This window comes from Octopus sinensis, linkage group LG7 (genome assembly GCF_006345805.1).
Source record: "Octopus sinensis linkage group LG7, ASM634580v1, whole genome shotgun sequence".
In the NCBI taxonomy this organism is placed as follows: domain Eukaryota; kingdom Metazoa; phylum Mollusca; class Cephalopoda; order Octopoda; family Octopodidae; genus Octopus; species Octopus sinensis.
Genome location: NC_043003.1, coordinates 3,524,145 through 3,548,652, shown reverse-complemented (window position 1 = coordinate 3,548,652; position 24,508 = coordinate 3,524,145). Strand labels below are relative to the sequence as shown.

The 24,508-nt window shown below is 43.5% G+C and overlaps 1 protein-coding gene and 1 non-coding gene across 2 annotated transcripts in view; one reads left to right on the top strand and one right to left on the bottom strand.

Annotated features, from left to right (window-relative positions):
• LOC115214352 (serine/threonine-protein kinase Nek8-like) overlaps window positions 1-24,508 on the top strand; it is a 50,354-nt gene that overhangs the window by 16,613 nt on the left and 9,233 nt on the right. Inside the window, 8 exon segments of the mRNA XM_029783547.2 lie at window positions 391-440; window positions 3,914-3,995; window positions 7,407-7,615; window positions 9,394-9,476; window positions 13,950-14,122; window positions 15,882-16,030; window positions 16,327-16,329; window positions 17,189-17,258. Of these exon segments, the coding sequence (XP_029639407.1) occupies window positions 391-440; window positions 3,914-3,995; window positions 7,407-7,615; window positions 9,394-9,476; window positions 13,950-14,122; window positions 15,882-16,030; window positions 16,327-16,329; window positions 17,189-17,258 (819 nt within the window).
• On the bottom strand, window positions 4,430-4,623 carry LOC115214557. The gene has a single exon (XR_003881905.1). It is a non-coding gene; the product is annotated as a U2 spliceosomal RNA (small nuclear RNA).

Sequence of the window (24,508 nt, the reverse complement as noted above, 5' to 3'; positions counted from 1 at the left end):
TTATTCTAAGCGTTCCAATTTTTCACACTTCCTCTCATATAACATTGTTCCTCTCTCGTTAGTGAAGCTCTCATTATTACATTAGCAACTAGTGCGACACCTATGCCTTATTAAAACATGTCTACATCTCTTTCTATATTTGCTGAAATAATTAAAATAACATCAATCAGTAGACTGATATTGTCTTTTCTTCACCACATAATTATTTCCAACTAGAATCGTTACATTAAATATGTTAACACAAACTTCACTATTATTATTCCATGCTGATGGTGTCTCTGAATGATTAACAGTGGTTTATTGATATCCAATATGTTAAAAACAAATTCACAAGCGCACACGCACACATTGTGAGACACGTCACCTTTTACCAAAACTTCTCTCTTCCAGGTTGTTGGCACCCCATGTTACCTGTCTCCTGAACTCTGTTCTGGAATGCCGTATCCTTTGTTTCAAATATCACAAAACATTCCACTTCCGTTGACGTTCACTAACACACAATTTTGGTGAGTTTTGCTTGTATAATATTCTTTGTTTCCAAGGCAGAGTGCTGCCAGAATTGTTGTCGTGCTGGGTAAAAGGCTTAGCATCATTTCATCCGTCCTTACGTTCTGAGTTCAAATTCCATCGAGGTCAGCTTTGATTTTCACCCTTTCAAACTTGATAAAAATAAGTACCTGTAATATCACGTGATCACGTGACCGACCAGTCCATCAGATGTAGTTACACATCGCTGGTCACAATGCGTTCACATTGTTTTAGAAAGAGTGGGAGAAAGAGTAGTGAAAGAGTACAGCAGGGATCACCACCCCCTGCCGGAGCTTCGTGGAGCTTTTAGGTGTTTTCGCTCAATAAACACTCACAACGCCCGGTCTGGGAATCGAAACCGCGATCCTACGACCGCGAGTCCGCTGCCCTAACCACTGGGCCATTGCGCCTCCATACCTGGAGAGGACCGATCAGGTAAAGGACCTAGGTATCTTGGTGGATTCCTCCTTTTCGCCTTCGGCCCAGTGCGTCCATGCTGCCAACAAAGCACGCGGAATTCTGTTCTTGATTCGACGGTCATTCGGAATGCTCACAGCAGCCATATTCCTACCACTCTATGTCACGCTGGTGGGACCCATATTGGAGTATGGGATTCAAGCCTCTTCTCCTTATCTCCTCAAAGACATACAGCATCTCGAAAGAGTCCAGAAGCTGGCTACCCGCATGGTTCATGGTCTCAAAAATTTGTCCTACGAAGAAAGGCTGAGGACGCTCGACCTTTATTCTCTTGAAAAACGCCGCCGCCGTGGTGATCTCATTCTCGCCCACAACATCATAAGCGGAAAGTGTAACCTCTCGAAAGAGCTGTTCTTCACTCCTGCTCCAGAGCGTCGGCTGCGGGGTCATTCCGAAAAGCTCTACCTGCGACGATTTCATCTCAATCGAAGGAGAGGAGCTTTCTCCGTCCGGGTTGCGGATCCGTGGAACAAGCTGCCAGACGAGATGGTGAAGATGCCGACAACCGCTTTGTTCAAAGCCTCCCTTGACCTCAAGTGGCCTGAACTTTTTACATGAACACCACCCTGTACTTAACTCCATGTCCCCCTACATGGCCTTGCTATTTGCTTTTGAGCCAAATTAACTAACTAACTAACTAACTAACTAACATATACTGGGGTTCAATGTAATGATTTGCCCCTCCTACCAAAATTTGAAACCAATATTCTTTCTGTTTTCTACCAGATTAGTTTGTCCCTAATCTCCATCAGATGTCTCAGTCAATAAGTGTTTATCCCAGATTTCTAGCGATCTGCTTTTCCTTGAGAAGACCTCCCAAACCAAGTGAAGTCGTAGTCGTGGCTGATGCTGGTGTCATGAAACTGGTATGTAAAAAGCACATTGCAAGTGTTGGGCCTCATGGAGGCAAAGCAACCGATGCTGGTGGCACGTGAAAAGCTCCTTTTCAATATTGGGCCTCACAGAAGCAATGACCAAGACCTTTGGCATTATGCCATGCTTGAGAAGAAGACCCATTAAGCCAGGTAAAGTTGCGGTCTTGGCAGATACCAGTGTTATGTAAATGGCACCCATACTGGTGGCACATAAAAGCACCCATTACAATCTTGGAGTGGTTGGCATTAGGAAGGGCATCCGACTATAGAAACTCTGCCAGATCAGATTGGAGCCTGGTGCAGCCTTCCAGCTTGCCAGCCCTGGTCAAACCATCCAACCCATGCCAGCATGGACAACAAATGATGATGATGATGATTTCAAAAAAAAAACACCATCCGAGCGTCTGGCACCTGTGTCAGTGGCACATAAAAGCACCATCCGAGCGTGGCCGTTCGCCAGCCTCGTCTGGCACCTGTGTCGGTGGCACATAAAATCACCCACTACACTCTCGGAGTGGTTGGCGTTAGGAAGGGCATCCAGCTGTAGTAACACTGCCAGATCTGACTGGCCTGGTGCAGCCTTCTAGCTTCCCGGACCCCAGTTGAACCGTCCAACCCATGCTAGCATGGAAAGCGGATGTTAAACGACGATGATGATGATGATGATCTCTTGACAAGATTTAACCCAGCTCTGCAATTTAACAACTTATTCAATCACTTAAGTCCTTCGTTCCCTGTGGTGCGCAGGACATCAACAACTGGTGTCAACTCTGGATTGTCTTCTCTGCTTCTCTCCTGTTGGATCTTTGCTTTTTCCACTCTCCCACCTTCACCTGTTTTTAGGGCATCCTCTCAGCCACTTCCTTTTGTGGGGTCTTTCCCTGGGGGAAGGTCTTCCCCTCCTGGGTCTTGTTTAGCTTTCAATTGTCATCAATGCTTTTGTAATTAACTTTTCTTTTCCAGGTAGAGTCCTTAACTCTGTGCTGTCCCATTTTTACTTCTGAGAAGGGTCAGTCCATATTAGTCTGGCCACTATCCTTTGACCTGTCCAATATGGGAGGACCTACCAGGTCCTTGTGCTCCCTTTGTATAGCTCTCAGGATCATTGAGGCATACAAACCACCACATCACAACAAAGACTGGACCTTGTGGTGTGCAGTTTAACAAGACACTAAATACAATTGTGAACTGTACCTCCCCATGATACTGTTGACTGCTCTGTGGACCAGGTACATCAACAAACTACTTCTCCATGGTTCCACTGACTGCTGTGCATGGACCAGGTACATCATTGATAATGGTTTCAAATTTTTGCACAAGGCCAGCAATTCGGGGGGAGGGGGCTAAGTCAGTTACATGGATGCAATTGGTACTTATTTTATTGACCCCCCCAAAAGGGTGAAAGACAAAGTCACCCTTGGCAGAATTTGGACGCAGAACATAAAGACAAACGAATTGCTGCTAAGCGTTTAACCTGACATGCTAACGACTCTGCCAGAATGCCACCTTAATTACTAATTTCTCTTTCTCTTTTACTTGTTTCAGTCATTTGACTGCAGCCATGCTGGAGCACCGCCTTTAATCGAGCAACTCGACCCCGGGACTTATTCTTTGTAAGCCCAGTACTTATTCTATCGGTCTCTTTTTGCCGAACCGCTAAGTAACAGAGACATAAACACACCAGCATCGGTTGTCAAGCAATGCTAGGGGGACAAACACAGACACACAAACACACACACACATATATATATACATATATACGACGGGCTTCTTTCAGTTTCCGTCTATCAAATCCACTCACAAGGCTTTGGTCGGCCCGAGGCTATAGTAGAAGACACTTGCCCAAGGTGCCACGCAGTGGGACTGAACCCAGAACCATGTGGTTGGTAAACAAGCTACTTACCACACAGCCACTAATAACTGCTAGAATTACAAAAAGGTTAGGGGTCATGTTGTTATTGCATTTACTGGGCCTAAAGTTCCTGACCCAGAAACGTGTTTCCTATTCTGTTATTCCTTAACCATTTACAAAGATATAACCAAAAAAGCGACATCTGGGCTCTTGGTTGTGTTCTCTACGAAATGGTTACTCTGAAACGAGCCTTCGAGGCATCGGTAAGTAACAAATTTTTAGTTAACCTCAACAATTAGAAAATACCGTGGTTGTCAGCACCAATTGATTTTCACCTCTTTTCGACTGTCATCTCTTGACCTTTCACCTTTCAACCTTCATCTTTTAACCTTCACCTCTTAATCTTGACCATTTAATATTCATCTCTTAATCCTCTCCTTTAATCCCAGTTTCTTTCCACGTTGTTTACTTTTACATTTATAACAAAATAAACATTACAAATTGGTTAAAAAAAGGTATAAATAGAGTCAATTAGCCCCACAAGCACTTCAGCAGTGGCTGAGGATTGAACCGGATACTTTGGTTTGTTATTCAACATCTTGTTAGGATTCACTCACCTGACCATTTATATAGAATAACAATAGATTTTTTTCTCTAGTTTCAGCTCAGTACTGTGGCCATGCTGGTGCACCGCCGTTAGAAATGGGCTAAATTCTGGAAGCACCGCAATACCAGGCCGACCTGTGGCAAAGGCAGAGCAAACCCCTAACACTTCGCCCCGTTCTAAAAATCAGTTTAGTATCGATGGCCCAAAATAGGGATCGTATCAGATATTAAGCTGATGAGAACAGATACTACACTTTGATCTTAGCCAAAAGGCCGAGGAGATTCATCATCATCATCATCATCGTTTAGCTTTCCATACTAGCATGGGTTGGACGGTTCAACCGGGGTCTGGGAAGCCAGAAGGCTGCACCAGGCCCAGTTTGATCTGGCAGTGTTTCTACGGCTGGATGCCCTTCCTAACACCAACCACTCCATGAGTGTAGTGGGTGCTTTTTACGTGCCACTGGCACAGGTGCCAGACGAGTCTGGCAAACGGCCACGATAGGATGGTGCTTTTTATGTGCCACCGGCACGGGGGCCAGGCGAGGCTGGCAATGGCCACGAACGGATGGTGCTTTTTACGTGCCACCGGCACGGGGGCCAGGCGAAGCTGGCAACGGCCATGAACGGATGGTGCTTTTTACGAATTGTGCCAGGTACAAATTGAAATGGAATTTGTTAAATAAGTTTTTGTGTTGAGAGTAGGGATGGATTCCTGTATTTCTGGGTCAGATATTGTTTTGAGGAAATGGTGATTGTTACTCACCATCACCATCATCATCCTCATCATTATCATCATAATCACGTCATCACATCATTACCATCACCATCACCAGCATCATCATTGCCATTATCATTTATCACCATCACTATTTTACATCCATTTTTCCATGCTATCATGAGTTAGATGAGTCTCAGACTGCATCCTCACCCAATACCAGACGAGAGTAGCCATCATTGTTCTTTACATCCTGTTCCTCCCCACATTATTTTCTGCCTGAATGTCCACTGGGTGTGTTCTTGTTCTCCTGGCTCTAGAAATGGTGTATGGAACAAGACTAATGACCACCCTCATGGCCTGGCTCTCCATCGGCCACTACAATGAGTGATCCTCTTGATCCAATCAACGGAACAGCCTGCTTGTAAAATTAACGTGCAAGTGGCTGAGCACTCCACAGACACGTGTACCCTTAATGTAGTTCTCAGGGAGATTCAGCATGACACAGAGTGTAACAAGGATGGCCCTTTGAAATACAGGTACCACTCATTTTTGCCAGCTGAGTGGACTGGAGTAACGTGAAATGAAGTGTCTTGCTAAAGGACCCAACATGCTGCCAGGAATTGAACTCACCACCTAGCAATCATGAACCAAGTGCCCTAACCACCAAGCCACATACCTCTACCAATGACTAACCTCTACTCTCTATTAACGGTTTTTCTTTACAATTCCTCTTCTCCAAGACTGATTCCTTGTGAAATCCAAACCTTTCCCATTTGTTCATTTCTGTTAAAACAAATTCACTTCCCAACCACATGGTTTCAGGTTCAGTCCCACTGCATGGCACCTTGGGCGCAAATGTCTTCTACTATAGCCCGAGTCTTGTGAGGGATAGTTGTAAATGATTGTTTGTGTCATACAAGTAGCATCATTGGTGGAAGAACTGTCAACCTAGTCACCGGTAAGGTGCACAGGATGCTGGGCAGAGAAATTCAAAACAGATCAGGGGCCAGGGCCAACCAGGTCAGTCAGAGAAATACTGCGACCATCAATTGACGTGGTTCACGCTGATGATTATACTGACCCATCAAAAGACTGGTCATGACTATAGATCATTCCAGAAACTCACACTGCATCAATCGTCGCACAGAGCACCAAGGGTCATGACCAGGTGTGCCAGTTGTGGCACCTGCATTCGACAACTCAGCTACAGAACTAAAATCAAAATCGAAATTTGCCAGGTGCAAGCATCTTGTTAAAGCATCGACTTTCAATCAAAGAACTTTTGGGATGTTAAATGATGCTGTTGATGATGAATCCATTATCCAATGGTTTCGGACACTTTAATCTCCAGTTTGAGACAACAAAGAGAGGAAAATACACGACTGGCACAATCTTTGGCATCGAAGAATTGAGAAACAACATAAAATGTCTTCTGCTTTACTCTGATATTCCTTGGCTGGAATGGTTTATTTGTTGGATAAAATGTTCTCCTTTCAGACGAAGAACATGCCTGAAATGTTAGCTTCCCCTCCTCTTTGCAGCATCCAACCTTATTCAAACTCATCAGCTGTCTATCTATTGATCTACTGTCTATCTGTGTCTATTTATCTATCTATCTATTTGCCTATCTGTCTATTTATCTCTCTCTTTACTCTTTACTCTTTTACTTGTTTCAGTCATTTGACTGCGGCCATGCTGGAGCACCGCCTTTAGTCGAGCAACTCGACTCCGGGACTTATTCTTTGTAAGACCAGTACTTATTCTATCGGTCTCTTTTGCCGAACCGCTAAGTGACGGGGACGTAAACACACCAGCATCGGTTGTCAAGCGATGCTAGGGGGACAAACACAAACATACACGCACACACACTTATATATATATACATATATACGACAGGCTTCTTTTCAGTTTCCGTCTACCAAATCCACTCACAAGGCATTGGTCGGCCCGAGGCTATAGCAGAAGACACTTGCCCAAGGTGCCACGCAGTGGGACTGAACCCGGAACCATGTGGTTGGTAAGCAAGCTACTTACCACACAGCCACTCCTACGCCTATTTTCTCTCTATTTTCTTTTTTCAATTTGCCTAACTATCTCTCTATCTATCCACTTATGTACCTCACTATCTGTTTGCTTATTTTATATGTGTATCTATCTAATTATTTATTGGCCAAATCGTCTGCCTATTTATTCATCTACTTGTCTCTCTGTCTGTCTGTTTGTCTCTCTGTCTATTTCTCTGTCTGTCTGTTTGTCTCTCTGCCTATTTATCTGCCTCTGTATTTATCTATCTGTTTATTTGCCTATTCATCAATCTGTCTATCTACCTATTTACCGTCTCTCCCAGAATCTTCCAGCTTTGATCATCAAAATCGTTGGAGGGACCTTTGAACCAATTCCTGATATTTACAGTGAAGAATTGCGATCACTCATTCTAAGCATGCTTCACCGAGATCCTAGCAAACGACCAACCATAAACCAGATTATCACCCAACCTCGAATTATTAATCATGTTCTCTACCTTTATACTGACTGGGGCAAAATCCCATCAACCAGGTTCGTAGACTTTTCGTTCGTTTTATGGATTGTTAACTTCTATCATCATCATCATCATCATTATTTCATCATCATCATCTTCATCATTGTCATCGTCATCATCATCACTAGCAATACTGCAATATTGGTGAACTGGCTTCGTCTGTCTTTACATTCTGAGTTCAAATTCCACCGAGGTCGACTTTGCCTTTCATCCTTTAGAAGTTGATAAATTAAGTACCAGCTGCGTACTGTGGATTGATCTAATTGACTGTCCCCTTCCCCAAAAATTTCGGGCCTTGTGCCTAGAGTAGAAAAGAATATTGGTGAACTGGTATTTAGGTTTCACTGGCAGGGAGTTCTAGGGGACAGTATGCATGCCCCACACCCAGTGAGAGTGAGAGTGATGCAGTGGATGTTTTTTTTTTTGAATGCCTGTCAATAAGATGTCTGCAGGTCTGTTGTGAAAAATAAGGTGCAAAGGTTTCCTGAGGGATGCAGCGTAGCTCAGGTGAAGTGTTTATGTAGTGAGTCTGGGAAGCAGAGAGATGTGGAGGAGACGGTGCACAAGTTGGGAGGGGAGTAAAGGATATTTTGTAGTTGTAGGGGAAAAAAGGGGACAGACTGAGTAAAGTAGCCTGGAAAAGATTGGGAAGGTGAAGCAGTTCCTATGTATCATCATCATCATCATCATCATTGTCTAACATCCATCTTCCGTGCATGCACGGGTAGGACGGTTCACAGGAGCTGACCACGTAGGAAAACTACCCTAGGCTACTGTGTTTGTTTTGGCAGGGACTTTACAGCTGGATGCCCTTCCTGAACACCAGCCACTCCGCAGAGTGGGCTCAGTGCTTTCTACGTGACACCAGCACAAGCAAAGTTAGTTTTGGCATGATTTTTACAGGGTGGTGCTATTTGAAAAGATCCTGGTACAGAAAGCTAGTAAGCATCAAGCATGTACACAGCTTGGGTAGATGACAAAAAGTAGATAGTATGTGATAAAGAAAGTTTAATAACTGTCCTCTGTTATATACTTTGTCAATGCAAATTTCAATAAGGTTTCAATAAGCTACCATACAACTTACAGTTTAGCAACGAAAATTGCTAAGTCTGTGAATATAAATCAGAATGTAAAGAACGGAAAAAATAAATAAAGACTACATATGTTTCAAAGTTAAACTTTATATGTCTTATATAACTCATAACACATACAAAAACAGTTTAGTTAATCCTCAGGTTCAATTACCTTCAGTTGTTTATATCATTTCACAGAGAAGAGTGAACGATTCCCTAATTTGGCTACAGTAAAATGGTAGGTGGGAAAAGTTATTCAGTTTTGGAAAAAGTTTTTCAGTATATAACTTTTTGAGAGCTAAATCAGGACATATTTCATCTTCTCTTTTGAGCTACCAGTTACCTCCCCCTCTCCCAAGAACCATTTCCTGTTAAACTCCATCTCTTCTTTTCATTATTATCCTTTCCCATACCACTTTCCACCATTGACCCCTTTCTTGTGCCTTCAATCGTCTCTCCCTTCCTTCTGAGCCTTGTCTTGCATGCTACTTAATGGCCTCACTACTGTTCTGGTGCCCATTTTAGTGGTCTGCCAAAATGGAGCTGGTAAGGGCAAGACCCACACCAGGCACTCTTGTCTGTTCTTGCAGGATTTCTATGGCCGGATGCTCTTCCTAACGCCAACCACTTTACAGAGTGTACTGGGTGCTTCTTATGTGGCACCAACTCTGAGTCTAACAACTACTGCAATAACAATACCATGTGTTGTCTCTCTCTACCAGGGTACAAAGACCATTGTCCAGTATTCAGCCTTCAGCACGGAACAGGCAGTCGGTGAGAGGAGGCAATAACATCACAAACAGAGGTAGGTCTCATAACGTCTTCCATTCTATTTGATTGAGCGACTTCATAACTGCCCCCTGTTGGCTTCTTAGTGAAACGGTAGTGACTGTACTGGTTAGAGTATGGTAGTAGTAGTGGTAGTAGTAGCGGTGAGGGTCATGTATGTTGTTGTTGTTGTTGTTGTGGTAGTTGCTATGGTGATGGTGGAATCTGCAGAGATTGTGGTGGTGGGGGGGGTTGTAGCAATATTGATATTGTCACTTGTTGTTGGTGGTGGTGTGGTGGTGGTGGTGGTGGTGGTGGTGGTGGTGGTGGTGGTGTCGTTGTTGTCATCATTGTCAAGATGCTGCAGAAGCTCATTGATGACAGCCACCAGCATCAGCCTTGGGCTGTTAGAGAGATGTGTGTGTAACAGATTGATAAAAAGGCAACATCGGATGGCGGCACCTTTTGTGGTGGCAATGGCACACATTACCTTTTACTTGTTTCAATCATTAGACTGCAGCCATGCTGGAGCAACGTCTTGAGGAATTTTTGTCCAACGAATTGAACCCAATCCTTATTTTCGTTTTAAGCTTCGTACTTATTCTATCGGTCTCTTTTGCCAAACCACTAAGTTACAGGGATGTAAACACACCAACACCAGTTGTCAAGCAGCAAGCGCGGACAAACACACAAACACACACACACACATGCACACACATAAATATATATAAACAATGCCGGTCGTGGCCGTTCGCCAGCCTCATCTGGCACCTGTGTCGGTGGCACATAAAAACACCATCCGAAGACCCGGCAAGACTAGTCAGGCCATAACCCATGGCCCCTACCTGGGACGTAGTCAGTCCACCTGTGCATACCTTCCTTCTTGTGACACTTGTGAAGACCTGTTGAGGCAAGTGAAAATCAAATCAAAACAAATCAAAATAGATGAACATCAATGGAATTTGTATCTTTGTGGTACCAGTGCTGGTGGCACGTGGCACACAATAAAACCATCCGAACGTGGCCGTAGCCAGTACCGCATCGACTGGCCTCCGTGCTGTGGGCACGTAACAAGCACCATCCGATCGTGGCCGTTTGCCAGCCTCATCTGGCACCTGTGTCGGTGGCACATAAAAAACACCATCCGAGCGTGGCCGTCTGCCAGCCTCGTCTGGCACCTGTGTCGGTGGCACATAAAAAACACCATCCGAGCGTGGCCGTTTGCCAGCCTCGTCTGGCACCTGTGTCGGTGGCACATAAAATCACCCACTACACTCTCGGAGTGGTTGGCGTTAGGAAGGGCATCCAGCTGTAGAAACACTGCCAGATCTGACTGGACTGGTGCAGCTTTCGGGCTCCCCAGACCCCAGTTGAACCGTCCAACCCATGCTAGCATGGAAAGCGGACGTTAAATGATGATGATGATGATGATGATGATGAATGGGCTTCTTTCAGTTTCCATGTACCAAATCCACTCACAAGTCTTTGTTGGCTCAAGGCTATACTAGAGGGCACTTGTCCAAGGTGCCATGCAATGGGACTGAACCTGGAAAGCAAACTTCTTACCACACAGCCATGCCTGCATCAATTTCCAAAGAATGGGATATATTCCTGCAAAGAGAACGGGATTGAAGAGTTTGGGAAAAAAGGTACCTATTGTGAAATGCATGATTTGAGGATAATCAAAGGAACGTTGTAAGGGCAGTGACTTAGTTGGGAAATGAATTTGGGATGAAAAGAGAAAGATTTCAAGGATTTGCATTGCAACATTAAATGTGAAGTGGATAACGAAGATAAAGAATATCTGTGTGAGAATTGCTTCCAAAATCATCATCATGTTTGGAGGAAGAAAGGAGAATTCTCACAATGTTAGTGGAGATCTTTTTTTTTTTTGGTAAGGAGCCAGAAATGATGGGTTGTAGTTTGGTAGGTGGGGTACCTTACAGAATCTGCAATGTACAGCATGGAGGTGTAGCAGATGTGAAACCAAATTGCTGGATAGCCGAGTAAACATCACAGCTAAATCACTGTTGTTTCACATGATCGGCCAATTAACTGACCAGTCAGTGTCAAGCCATCACATTACTCAACTTTCTAGAACTTTCTTATATAAAGATGTGCTTTGTGGCAGCAACTCCAGAATGGGAGAAAGCTGCTTCCAGAGGCAGCTGCTTGACATCTCCATTCTCATGACGGTTAGAAGACAGGTTTTTGTCGTCATGACTATAGTGTGATTATTTTCCAGTTGTGCTGGACCAGCTACAGATTGCTGTTCACCAGTTAGATCATCTTAGACCCCAGTAGTGTGTCTTTCCTGGTGTGTAATTGCTGTTGTTATTTTTCATCCAAAACCAACACAAAAAAAACTGTACTCAGTAAATAAATCATTATCATCATCATCATAATCGTTTAACGTCCACTTTCCATGCTGGCATGGGTTGGACGGTTTGACTGAGGACTGGCGAGCCAGGAGGCTGCACCAGGCTCCAATCTTATCTGGCAATGTTTCTACAGCTGGATGCCCTTCCTAATGCCAACCACTCCGTGAGTGTAGTGGGTGCTTTTATGTGCCACCAGCACAGGGACCAGTCAGGTGGTACTGGCATCGACCACGCTCGTTTCTGTTAATTGTTTGTGAGTGTTTTTAATCATTTTTTTACATGCAGCCCTAGAAAGATATTTTCATTTTCCACCCACATCAAATTCACAAATAACACCCCGACAGCAGAGGGCAGTACCCAGGTATTCCACCAGTTTGTTAATCCGTTGGTAAAGAAGTCTTGCTTATGTTTATGCACTTGATTAAAGAATACTTGATTAAAGAGTACTTTGTTTAATGAGTGAGAGTGATTGAGTGAAGGCTAGGAGGGTTAAGTGGGAATGTAAAAAGCAAAGGGTGAGGGTGAGGAGAGTGGGAGGAGAAATGAAATGTCAGATATGGAGAAGGGGAGGGGGAAAGCAATGCGGAAGAGTGAAAGTGAGAGAGAGAGAGAGAGAGTGAGTGAGGGGGAGAGAGAGACGAGTGGCTGAGAGAAAATATGCTTGTATGTGTGTATCTGTCTGCGTGTGCTAATGTGTATCTAAGTGTATTTGTCTCTGCATGTGTGTGTGCGTGCGTGCGTGTGTGTGTGAGTGTGTGTGTGTGTGTGAGTGTGTGTGTGTGTGTGCATGTGTGTGTGTGTGAGTGTGTGTGTGTGAGTGTGTGTGTGTGTGTGTGTGTGCCTGTCTGTCTGATCGCACTGTGTTGTTACATCAATAGTGATATCAGCCAGGATAAATATTTGGAAGATGTTTAGATCATTAAAAACAATCAACCATTTCTAAGGATTGCTAAAGAAAGCCACCACCACCACACACAGCACCACCACCACCACCACCATCGCCTTATTGAATATCAAGAGTTGTCACTCGTCGTTGTGAGTCAATTAAAGGTTGTTTGTGTTGTTGTTGTTGTTGAAATAAAAGCCCTGGTTCCCTGTATTTCAATTCATCTGGGGCACTAACAGAATGATTGTTAATGGAGAGGAAATAGATGTATTGATGTTTTCCAGGGTTGAATAAAGGCCCAACTTCATAAATCTATTTTTACAATATTGTTGCATTTATTACAATCAACTTATCTAATGCTATCCTGGCAATTAAGAAGAAGAATAGACGAAGAACAAGTAATGAAATGGTTTTATTCAAGACTGGTCGTGGGAAGGTTTGCATTGTTATTCTTATGTTGAGATCCAATTATTAAAAATGCTCCAGCTGCAGTGAGTAGAGAGAACCCTGTTGCTGGAACCGGACATTTGAAGGTTGTGTCAGGGATACAGGAAGTCGAGTTCCTATCTTGCTCTGACAAAAGACTCTGTCCTTAATCTTAAATATTTTCTCTTCCTGACATCAAACTAAGTTACTCTTTTACTTGTTTCAGTCATTTGACTGCGGCCATGCTGGAGCACCGCCTTTTAGTCGAGCAAATCGACCCCGGGACTTATTCTTTGTAAGCCCAGTACTTATTCTATCAGTCTCTTTTGCCGAACCGCTAAGTGACGGGGACGTAAACACACCAGCATCGGTTGTCAAGCAATGCTAGGGGGACAAACACAGATACACAAACACATACACACACATATATATATATACATATATACGACAGGCTTCTTTCAGTTTCCGTCTACCAAATCCACTCACAAGGCATTGGTCGGCCCGGGGCTATAGCAGAAGACACTTGCCCAAGGTGCCATGCAGTGGGACTGAGCCCGGAACCGTGTGGTTGGTTAGCAAGCTACTTACCACACAGCCACTCCTGCGCCTATAGCCACTCTTCAGTCAACAAACCTTTTCTACTTCGTACTTTTCTGAACATTGACCATTGTTCAATTTCCTTCGATTCAACTGTAAAGGCCAGGAAGATATGGGATTGTTGCTCTAGAAATATTTTTTTAATAAACTGAAAAATAGATTTGTCAAAAGACACATTGAATATTTTGTGATTGTTGTAGTTGTTTGTTTGTTTATTAAGATACTCTCTCAGAGAAATCTCAGGCTGCAAGCTGTGTGTATTGTTGGGGAGGTGGCATTCCACAACCACTGAAATTAACTCTGCCAAGTTGTGACACCCAAGTCATTCAAGTGGCAGCAGGAAGAACCCAGAAAGCCGCTGTCACTAAAAGTGGTCGATTATTTGTTTGGGAGGTAAGGTTTATTATAAACATTTGGCATGGTATTATAGCTGATAGTTTCTCAATGTCAACAGCCTGCTGACATTTCATTATTACCATTATTATTATTATTAACACTAACAAAGCCAGTGAGCTGCCAGAATGCTTAGCATATTGTGCCAAATGCTTAGCGGCATTTCAACCATCTTTATGTTCTGAGTTCAAATTCTGCCAAGGTCAACTTTGCCTTCCAATCTCTCGGGGTCAATAACATAAATACCAGCTGAGCACTGAGGTCAATGTAATCTACTTGCCCCCCTCCCTCGAAAATTGCTGGCGTTGTGCCAAGATTTTAAAGCATTATTAACACTAATACTTTTACCCCCCACTTACATAATCTCCTGCACTCCTTATCATTTTCTTAGAATTCAATATATTTTCAAACACCATTCTTGCTATACTTTAAGGAAACACCTTGAAAGATTAAGTTGTTTATTTACTCAAACTTGAAAGTAATTAATCTTAACAAATCTCCATTAATCACCACTCCCTAAAATGATTTCTTTATCAACTACAAAATTAAAACACTAAAAATGAACAATTTCTTTTCCCCCAAAATTTCCCGACTTTTAACTTAATATTTTAAATAATTGAATTATGATTTTCGTGGAAACTCACCACCTTCTTCTATCAAACCCTTTCTCTAAACTTCACTATACAACCTTTTATAAATCACACTTTCTATGCTAATATTTTATCATCATCATCATCATCATCGTTTGATGTCTATCTTCTATGCTGGCATGGGTCGGACAGTTCAACAGGATCTGGTGAGCCATAAGGCCACATTGAGTTCCTGTGTCGGCTTTGGCTTGGTTTCTATGGCCAGATGCCCTTCCTAATGACATCCACTTTACAGAGTGTACTGAGGGTTTTCCCCGTGCCACCAGCACAGTGTTCTATTATACTAGCAGACTACTATACCATTCTAATACTATTCTATACCAGAGCGAATACTCTGCCATACTGATATCCTGATGTGCATGTACAATACTATATTGTACTAACAATAGTGGAAGCACATGGCCCAGTGGTTAGGGCGTTGGACTCATGATCGTAAGATTGCGGGTTCGATTCCTGGACTGGGCAACATGTTATGTTCTTGAGCAAAACTCTTCATTTCACATAGCTCCAGTCCACTCAGCTGGCAACAGGGAGTAATCCTGTGATGGTGTCCTGTACAGGGTAAGGGGAATATGTATGTCACAGAATCCGGGAAAATGGCCGTATGAACCAATGGCTCAAGGAAAGACTTTTGAACCTGTGATAGTAATGTTCTCATTATCAAGACCTTGCGTCTACACCAAAACTGTGTGCATCATGTATACGTACACACACACACACACACAAACACATTATAATCAAGCGGAGAACAAAGGGAGCAGTCATTTAATTGCTGAAACATAGAGTCTTGCCAAATACAATATCATTGAGTAATGTCTACACATGAACAAACTATTTATGGCTGGCAGGACACACCTTTAAGAGTGACACCAGATAATCATGCTAACGCAATATATATATATAGGGATGACCTCAACACCCAGCTTTATTATTTATATGACAATACTTATCTAAGCATGCCACTCACCAGACCCTAGCTAATTACTGGTTATTTTTGAATACTAATTAAGTCACCTAAATATCAGTCTCTCCCTTCTGTCTCGAGTGAAACATTGTGAAAGATCTTTAATCTTCAATGAGACCACCGTCCATTGTTCTTCAACTTTCAGAGTACAGGAATTACAACTGACAGTGTCTTACCTGGAACTGTAGAGAATTCTAGCCCTGCTTTTATACCAAGATACCTGGAAGGTCAAGCGGCCGTCACAATTCAACATGTTTCTTGCGGAGATCTTTTTGCTGCCTGTTTGACAGGTTAGTTCATTATATCATCATCATCATCATCATCATCGTTGTCATCATCATCATCGTTGTCATCATCCTATAACATTTGTCTTCCTTGCTGGTCTGGGCTGAACAATTTGACTGGATCTGGCAAACTGCAAGGCTGCACCTAACCCCAGTTTCATCTTTGACGGGGTTTCTCCAGCTGGATGCCCTTCTTAACACCAATCTCTTTACAGTTTGCCCTTTTTTTGTGGCGCTGACACTAGTAAGGTTGCCAGGCAAACCACAAGACAGAAAAGGGGGAAAACCCTGTGACTAAGTGAGAAGGGGGTTATTAAGGAAAAAGAGGAGGATTTATGCCAGGTATTGAGAAACTAAGGTAACACCTCTTATTTTTCGAGCACCTTCCGGAGATTTCGAGCGGTTCCAAGCAGTGCTGTTTTCTGCAAGTGCTCCACCCTTATTGCAGGCCCTACTTGTTCCACACGTACTTCTTGAGATTTTTGCTCACTGTTCCCAGGGCTCCAACAATTATTGGTACTACTGCTACCTTTTTCATCGACTACAACTGCTTAACCTCCCAAGCTAACCTGTCATATCTCTCGACTTTTCTTTCTTCCGTATCGCATACCTTGTTGTCAGCTGGGCTTGCTATGTCTATGATCAAGCATAGTTTGTTTTCTTTCTCAATTAAGACTATGCCTGGCTTCCTATTCTCTATCTCATGGTCGCACTGAATCATAAAATCCCACAGGATCTTTGCATTTCTATTTTCGACGATGCATTCGGGTTTGTGGTCGTACCAATCTTTTCCTCTGTCAAGTCCATACTTGTTGCAAAGTGTCCAATGGACAAGCCTGGCTATATTGTTGTGGCTTCTCTTATATTCCTTCTGGGCTAGTGGCTACATCGGCTGGTAATATGCCATACGGTTTCACCGTTTTGCCCAAAGATTCTGCACTTATCACTTTCTGCTGTGTTGTCTATTCTGTATTTTATGCAGTTTGTTCTTAGTGTTTGCTCTTGGACAGCACAGATTAGAGCCTCCATTTCCGGTTTAAAAGAAAAAACCAGAAACGGAGGCTCTAAATCATTTATTATTATCATTATTATTATTATTGTTATTGTTATTATTATTATCATCATCATCATCATCATTGTCATCATCAATTGTCTTTTACAGATCGAGGATTCTAATGACTCTGGGAAGTGGTGCCAATGGTTGTCTGGGACATGGCAACTTTAATGATGTTACTCATGTGAGTTCCAGATACTCTTCTCGCATTTATAATCTTCACAAAATATCATCTTCTTTCAGTATCATGTCTCCATGACTACCACCACCACCACCACCATCAGCGGCATCCACCAAATGAGGATTTCTACCAAGTTTTTGACTTTGGGGGTTTGATATTACACCAACATTTTCGGTACTCCCTACCCCTTGCTTTTGCTACGTTCACTTCTGCAGTTACCCAACATTCCCTTTGCATCTCCCCCCCTTAATGACTCTCGTCTCTACCATCCAACCCTTACCCCTTTCACTCACCCCTACCCCCACCTCACCCCACTCCCCTTCCCCACCAATCTTCAATCAAAGAATCTCAGTAAAAGTATGTTTCCCATTACTGAGGTACTCTCTATGCAGATTTGAACAAAGTACTCCACACACCTATACTGATGTCACAAGAGAAAACACCACTCCTACCATGCCTTCCCTGCAGTAAGTTATAGAAACCAAACCAAAACAAGTCTCATATGAGATCCAGTGTATGAGAGGAGTGGTGGCTCTTTATGAAACCTATCCTTAACTCCTTTACAAACCACACCTGTACTACTCTGTCTCAATATTCACACCTGTCAGGTGATAAGCCAGTAGAATCGTTAGCATGCTGAGCAATGTACTTCAAATTCCACTGAAGTTAACTTTGCCTCTTATCCTTTTTGGGGTCAATAAAATAAGTACCAGTTGAACAGTGGGGTCAATGTAACTAGCTTACCCCTCCCCTAAAATTGCTGGCCTTGTGCCAACATTTGAGACCAACATTTACACCTGTCCTTATCTCCCTTATTAGCCACACCTGTACTAATCTCCACAGCTGGACCCTCTGCTTTTATTGCTTCAACCCCTGGCATTTTTAATACAGTAAACCAATCACCTAAAGTGCTCCGGCCATATCTTTGTATATTAGGGATTGCATTGTCCAAACTGTCCCTCTTTTTAGGACAGTAACATGTGATTTGAGATTTGGCTGCTATTTTTTGCAGGTTGAGCTCAAGTTGCAGCCCCAGTAGCTGACATGTAGTGATTGTCACACGATCTCACTCACCACCACCACCACCACAATGACGACCTCTCCTGTTAACTTTGACAGCTCCAGTTCACGGCCAGCAGTTGATACAATGAAAAGAATCTGATCTACAGACATTCAGCCAAACGCAAACCACATTAATATCTGTGTGAAAGGCTTGTTAGCATGTTTGCTGGTTGAATATACTACAAATAAATATTATATATATATAAATTTAAATAATAAGGGTGAAAAATTGAATATTAATTTGATTAATATCAATTTAAAACCAGTGGCGTAGCATATAGAAAAATCTGAAGATTCAGAAAAATTATATTGCATATAAGGGGGGATGACCACTAAGTGGACATCCATTATGCTAGAGGTAGACCCCCATATGGTTTGATCACTATGGTCAGACCATATGGGGTGTACCTCTAGCATAATGGATGTCCACTTAGTGGTCATCGCTCTTATATATATATATATATATAATATATATATATATATATGTGTGTGTGTGTGTGTGTGTGTGTGTATGTATGTATGTAGAACTGGCATGCATTCTATAAGAGAGCAACAATATGAAGACCAAACAGTCTCAACATCAAATTAAATATAGGCTTTTGTTGAAAAGTTCAAGGAGGAGAACTGAAGAATTTATTTTGATAAATGAAATTATGAAAATGTCTAATTAGAAATAAAGAAGTACGTGAAATACTTTGGGAAAGAAACACATACAATTGTATATATATGTAGTTGTATTTCAGGATGGTCAGTTTTATATTCGCATTATATATTTGTTCTTCACTCGTTTATTACTGTTCTTATCCTAATTCATGTCCATTGTCCGGAAATCTTTTGTCACACATCTGTGACCTCTTCAGCGATACCTTCCATCCTCGTGTGTGCACTTGCTCTGCTTAGTCCAAGAGGATGGAAAGTGTCGCTGAAGAGGTCCAAGATTTCCGGATACAATGGATATCAGTTAAAATAAGAAGAGTAATAAACAAGTAAACGAGTGAAGAACGAATATATCGTTCGTGTGTTTATTTGGCGAAAAGGAGAAAAAGAAGACCATCCTGAAATATAACAAGATCTGTTTGAACACACAGTTTCACATCAGGAATCTCGCAGCACAAATTCCTAAATGTATATAGATGTATATGTATGTATGTATGTATATAGATGTATATGTATGTATGTTTATAGATGTATATGTATGTATATATGTATATATACATATTACATATGTTTATGTTTATATATATATTTATGTTTACATTGTGTGTGTGTGTGTATGTATAGACACACACGGCGGTGAACTGGCAGAATCGTTAGCAAGCCGGGCAAAATGCTTAGTGGCATTTCGTCTGTCTTTACATTCTGAGATCAAATTCCGCTGAGGTCGACTTTGCCTTTCATCCTTTCAGGGTCGATAAATTAAGTACCAGTTACGCACTGGGGTAGATGTAATCGACTTAATCCATTCGTATGTCCTTATTTGTCCCCTCTGTGTTTAGCCCCTTGTGGGTAGTAAAGAAATACACACACACACACACACACATAACCATTATCATTTAACACCCGTCTCCCTAGCTGGCATGGGTTGGACAGTTTGAGTGGATCACGCTTCTTGGTTTGAATGTTTTCTACAGCTGGATGCCCTTTCTAATGTCAGCCCCTTTACAGGAAGTACTGGGGGGGGGGTTGTGAAGTCATCAAGTAACTCCCAAGACAAGACCCCTTGACTGGGCGGGGATGCAGTATTGAGGGAGGTGGCTTTGTGCCAAGCATTGAGAGACCACAGTATGATAGGGGGACGGGAACAGGCATGTGTCTTACTGTTGAGGATAGACATGGCTGGTCCAGCTGCAAAAGGAGAACAGATGACGGGGGTGAAATGGGTGCGTTCCCTCAACGTACCAGAAGGTGAATACAAGAGAGAATTGGGAAAGGTTGGTGAGTAATTTCTTGAGAGAGAGACAAATGGTTAGAGATGAGGAAGAAGGGAATGCAGTGTCTTCTCTCTTGCACACGACATCTGATGCCGCAAAGGCCCAATTTTTTCTCTCAGCACACTTTTGTTGTGCAAGTGCACTGATGCTGCACCAACCAATGGAGCATATTCATTTCATTTCTTTCTAACCCCTGCATGTGTCTCGACCCCATTCAGGGACCCTGTCTCAATCACTGCCGTTCACACACAGCATCGTATAATCTACCTTTTACTGTGAGACGGAGACCTTTTGTTATCAACAGAAGTAATAGCTCTCCAAACTTTCTCTAATCAGTTCTTATTCTAGCAACTAGGCTTTCAGAACATCCTCCTCCACTGCTAATTTGGTCACCTGGGCAACAGTAATGTCTATTGCCCCGCCACAGAGAGAGAGAAGGGGTGGGGGGAAAGTGTGAGATATGTATACATTTGTATACCTATGTATATATTCAGAGGTTACAATGTGAGTATCACTACTATATACACATAGGCACCTGACCAAGAATGGTAAATTTTTTTTATAATTCTACTCTTACAGTAAATTTAAGTGGATGTGTTTTGTTTTTAAATCAAAGCCAAATTTATATTTCATATACAAATATATACCCTGTAACAATACCCATCTTACACCATCCTCTGTGTGAGTGTGTGTGTGTGTGCGCGCATTTATCTAGATGCTCTTAAACTTAAAATATATATTAGGCGCAGGAGTGGCTGTGTGGTAAGTAGCTTGTTTACCAACCACATGGTTCCGGGTTCAGTCCCACTGCGTGGCACCTTGGGTAAGTGTCTTCTACTATAGCCCGGGCTGACCAAAGCCTTGTGAGTGGATTTGGTAGATGGAAACTGAAAGAAGCCCGTCGTATATATATGTATATCATCATCGTCGTTTAACGTCCGTTCTCCATGCTAGCATGGGTTGGACGGTTCGACCGGGGTTCTGGGAAGCCAGAAGGCTGCACCAGGCTCCAGTCTAATCTGGCAATGTTTCTACAGCTGGATGCCCTTCCTAACGCCAACCACTCCGTGAGTGTAGTGGGTGCTTTTTACGTGCCACCTGCACAGGTGCCAGGCGGGGCTGGCAACGGCCACGGTCAGATTGGTGTATTTTATGTGCCACCGGCACGGAAGCCACTCGAGGCGGTGCTGGCATCGGCCACGAGTCGGATAGTGCTTTTTACGTACCACCAGACCAGGGATCCTGGCTGGTTCAATTCGATTTCGATTTCGCTTGCCCCAACATGTCTTCACAAGCAAAGGGGGTTGGCATGGGTGCCTGTCGTACGGTCGCATTGGAGTATTTTACGTGCCACGGCCACGAGTCGGATAGTGCTTTTTACGTACCACCAGACCAGGGATCCTGGCTGGTTCAATTCGATTTCGATTTCGCTTGCCCCAACATGTCTTCACAAGCAAAGGGGGTTGGCATGGGTGCCTGTCGTACGGTCGCATTGGAGTATTTTACGTGCCACGGCCACGAGTCGGATAGTGCTTTTTACGTACCACCAGGCCAGGGATCCTGGCTGGTTCAATTCGGTTTCGATTTCGATTTCGCTTGCCCCAACATGTCTTCGCAAGCATGGGGGGTTGGCATGGGTGTCTGTCGTCGGATGAGGTTCTATATCGACTTCGCTTGCCTCAACCGGTCTTTGTGTCCAAGGGAGGAAAGGCATTCATAAGTGGGCTGGGCTCACTTGTCCTGCCTGGTCTTCTCACGTACAGAATATTTCCAAAGGTCTCGGTCTCTGGTCATTTCCTCAGTGAGGCCTAAAGTTCATTATATATATATATATGCGTGTCTGTGTTTGTCCCCCTAGCATTGCTTGACAACCGATGCTGGTGTGTTTATGTCCCCGTTACTTAGCGGCTCAGCAAAAGAGACCGATAGAATAAGTACTGGGCTTACAAAAGAATAAGTCCCGGGGTCGAGTTGCTCGACTAAAGGCATGCTCCAGCATGGCCACAGTCAAATGACTGAAACAAGTAAAAGAGTAAAAGAGAGTTCCTTACTCCCAACAATGCAAAGAGGGTAAAGAAACCATGGAAGACCTAGACTGAGATTCAAAGACACGGCAAAAAGGGAACTTGAAGTGGAAAGAAATTGATCCATAATAAATGGCAAACCTGAGCTAAAAATTGACCATTATGGAGAAAGCTGATCGAGTCATGCCAAAGCCATGAACAGTCCTGGTTGCAACGACTGACTGCAGATAAGTAATGTGTGCACTGCTGTAATCGCTATTAAAAGCATTGATGTGTACTATATTCCGTATTGGTCTCGAATTTTGGCAGAAGACCAGTAAATTCAAGGGGGAGGCAGGACAAGTCGATTACATCAACCCCAGTGCTTTATTGATACTTACAAGGTCGACCCCTGCAGCTTTTGAACTCAGAGCATAAGGTCAGAAGAAATACCACGAAGCATTTGTTCTGGTGCTCTACCGATTCTGTCAGCTTGTTATAATATTAAACATTAGTGTTCTGGTACACATTAGTAACTAGTGTTGTAAAGTACTATAATATATATTAGTGCCTAGTGTATTATATATTTGTTAGTTAGTTAGTAAATTTTTTGGCTCAAAAAGCAAAAAGCAAGGCCATGTAGGGGGACATGGAGTTATGTACAGGGTGGTGTTCATGTAAAGAGTTCAGGCCACTTGAGGTCAAGGGAGACTTTGAACAAAGCGGTCGTCGGCATCTTCACCATCTCGTCTGGCAGCTTGTTCCATGGATCCGCAACCCGGACAGAGAAAGCCCCTCTCCTTCGATTGAGATGGAATCGTCACAGATAGAGCTTTTCGGAATGACCCCGCAGCCGACGCTCTGGAGCAGGAGTGAAGAACAGCTCTTTAATACTGAGTATAATGTTATAGAGGGGGGAGGGCCTCCAGCGGTAGAAACCACTCCAAATCAGACAAAGGAACCTAGTGTGGCTCCTGCCCTACCGGCCCCTGCTAAACCAGCCAACACATACCAGTATGGAAAAGCAGATGCTGAATAATAATAATGCTGGTGGTAGTGGTAGTGGTGGTGCTGGTGGCGGTGAGGAGGAGAAGAGGACTCTGACAATGATGATGCTAACGAAGACCAACCTAGTGTCATCAGTATCGTAATTTTAACGACTGATTTAGTTTCCCTTTCCGCCCTGAATTTAACGAAGTCTGTTTGCCAGCTCCGTCTGGCACCTGTGCAGGTGGCACGTAAAAAGCACCATCCGTTCGTGGCCGTTCGCCAGCCTCGTCTGGCACCTGTGCGGGTGGCACGTAAAAAGCACCATCCGTTCGTGGCCGTTCGCCAGCCTCATCTGGCACCTGTGCGGGTGGCACGTAAAAAGCACCATCCGTTCGTGGCCGTTCGCCAGCCTCGTCTGGCACCTGTGTCGGTGGCACAAAAAAACACCATCCGTCCGTGGCCGTTTGCCAGCTCCGTCTGGCACCTGTGCGGGTGGCACGTAAAAAGCACCCACTACACTCACGGAGTGGTTGGCGTTAGGAAGGGCATCCAGCCGTAGAAACATTGCCAGATCAAGATTGGAGCCGGGTGCAGCCTCTTGGCTTCACAGACCCCAGTTGAACCGTCCAACCCATGCTAGCATGGAAAGCGGACGCTAAACGATGATGATGATGATGATGTACTACAAGTTTTTGTCTGTGATTTCTACCCCCACCACCACCACCATTACACCTACCACTGACCTCTGTGGTTGTCTTCATCGTTCTTCTGACGTATTATCTGTCCAGTGCCCCACCCCACCCCACTCCACACCAACCCACCTCTTCTGTATCTGTCAGAATGTGGTGACTTTCATGCCCTGCCACATATATGTTATGTTCCACCTTTCGTACAAATTAATGTTGCTATTGACCGATGAAGACGAACCGTATCCAAGTTGTTTCTCACCAATATAATCGGTGGATCACCAGACAGACCAGTTGTGCTGCCATCAGTCTGTAGGAATCAATGGAGAAGGAACAAAAAAGTTGATGGGGGAAAGGGTGGTGGTGGTGGTGGTGGTGGTGGTGGTGGTGGTGGTGAATGTGTTTAAAGGGAGGGTAAGGTGATTAGAGGACGTGAGAGAAGGGAAGAAAGAAGAATAAAGGGAAACGGAGGATGAGGGAGAGAAAGAGTAGAAACAAGGGTTGAGGGGGGAGAATTTGAATAACAAATGAGAAGGAGCACAAAAAAAGCAAACAAAGAGAGATGCAGGGGGGGGGGGCTA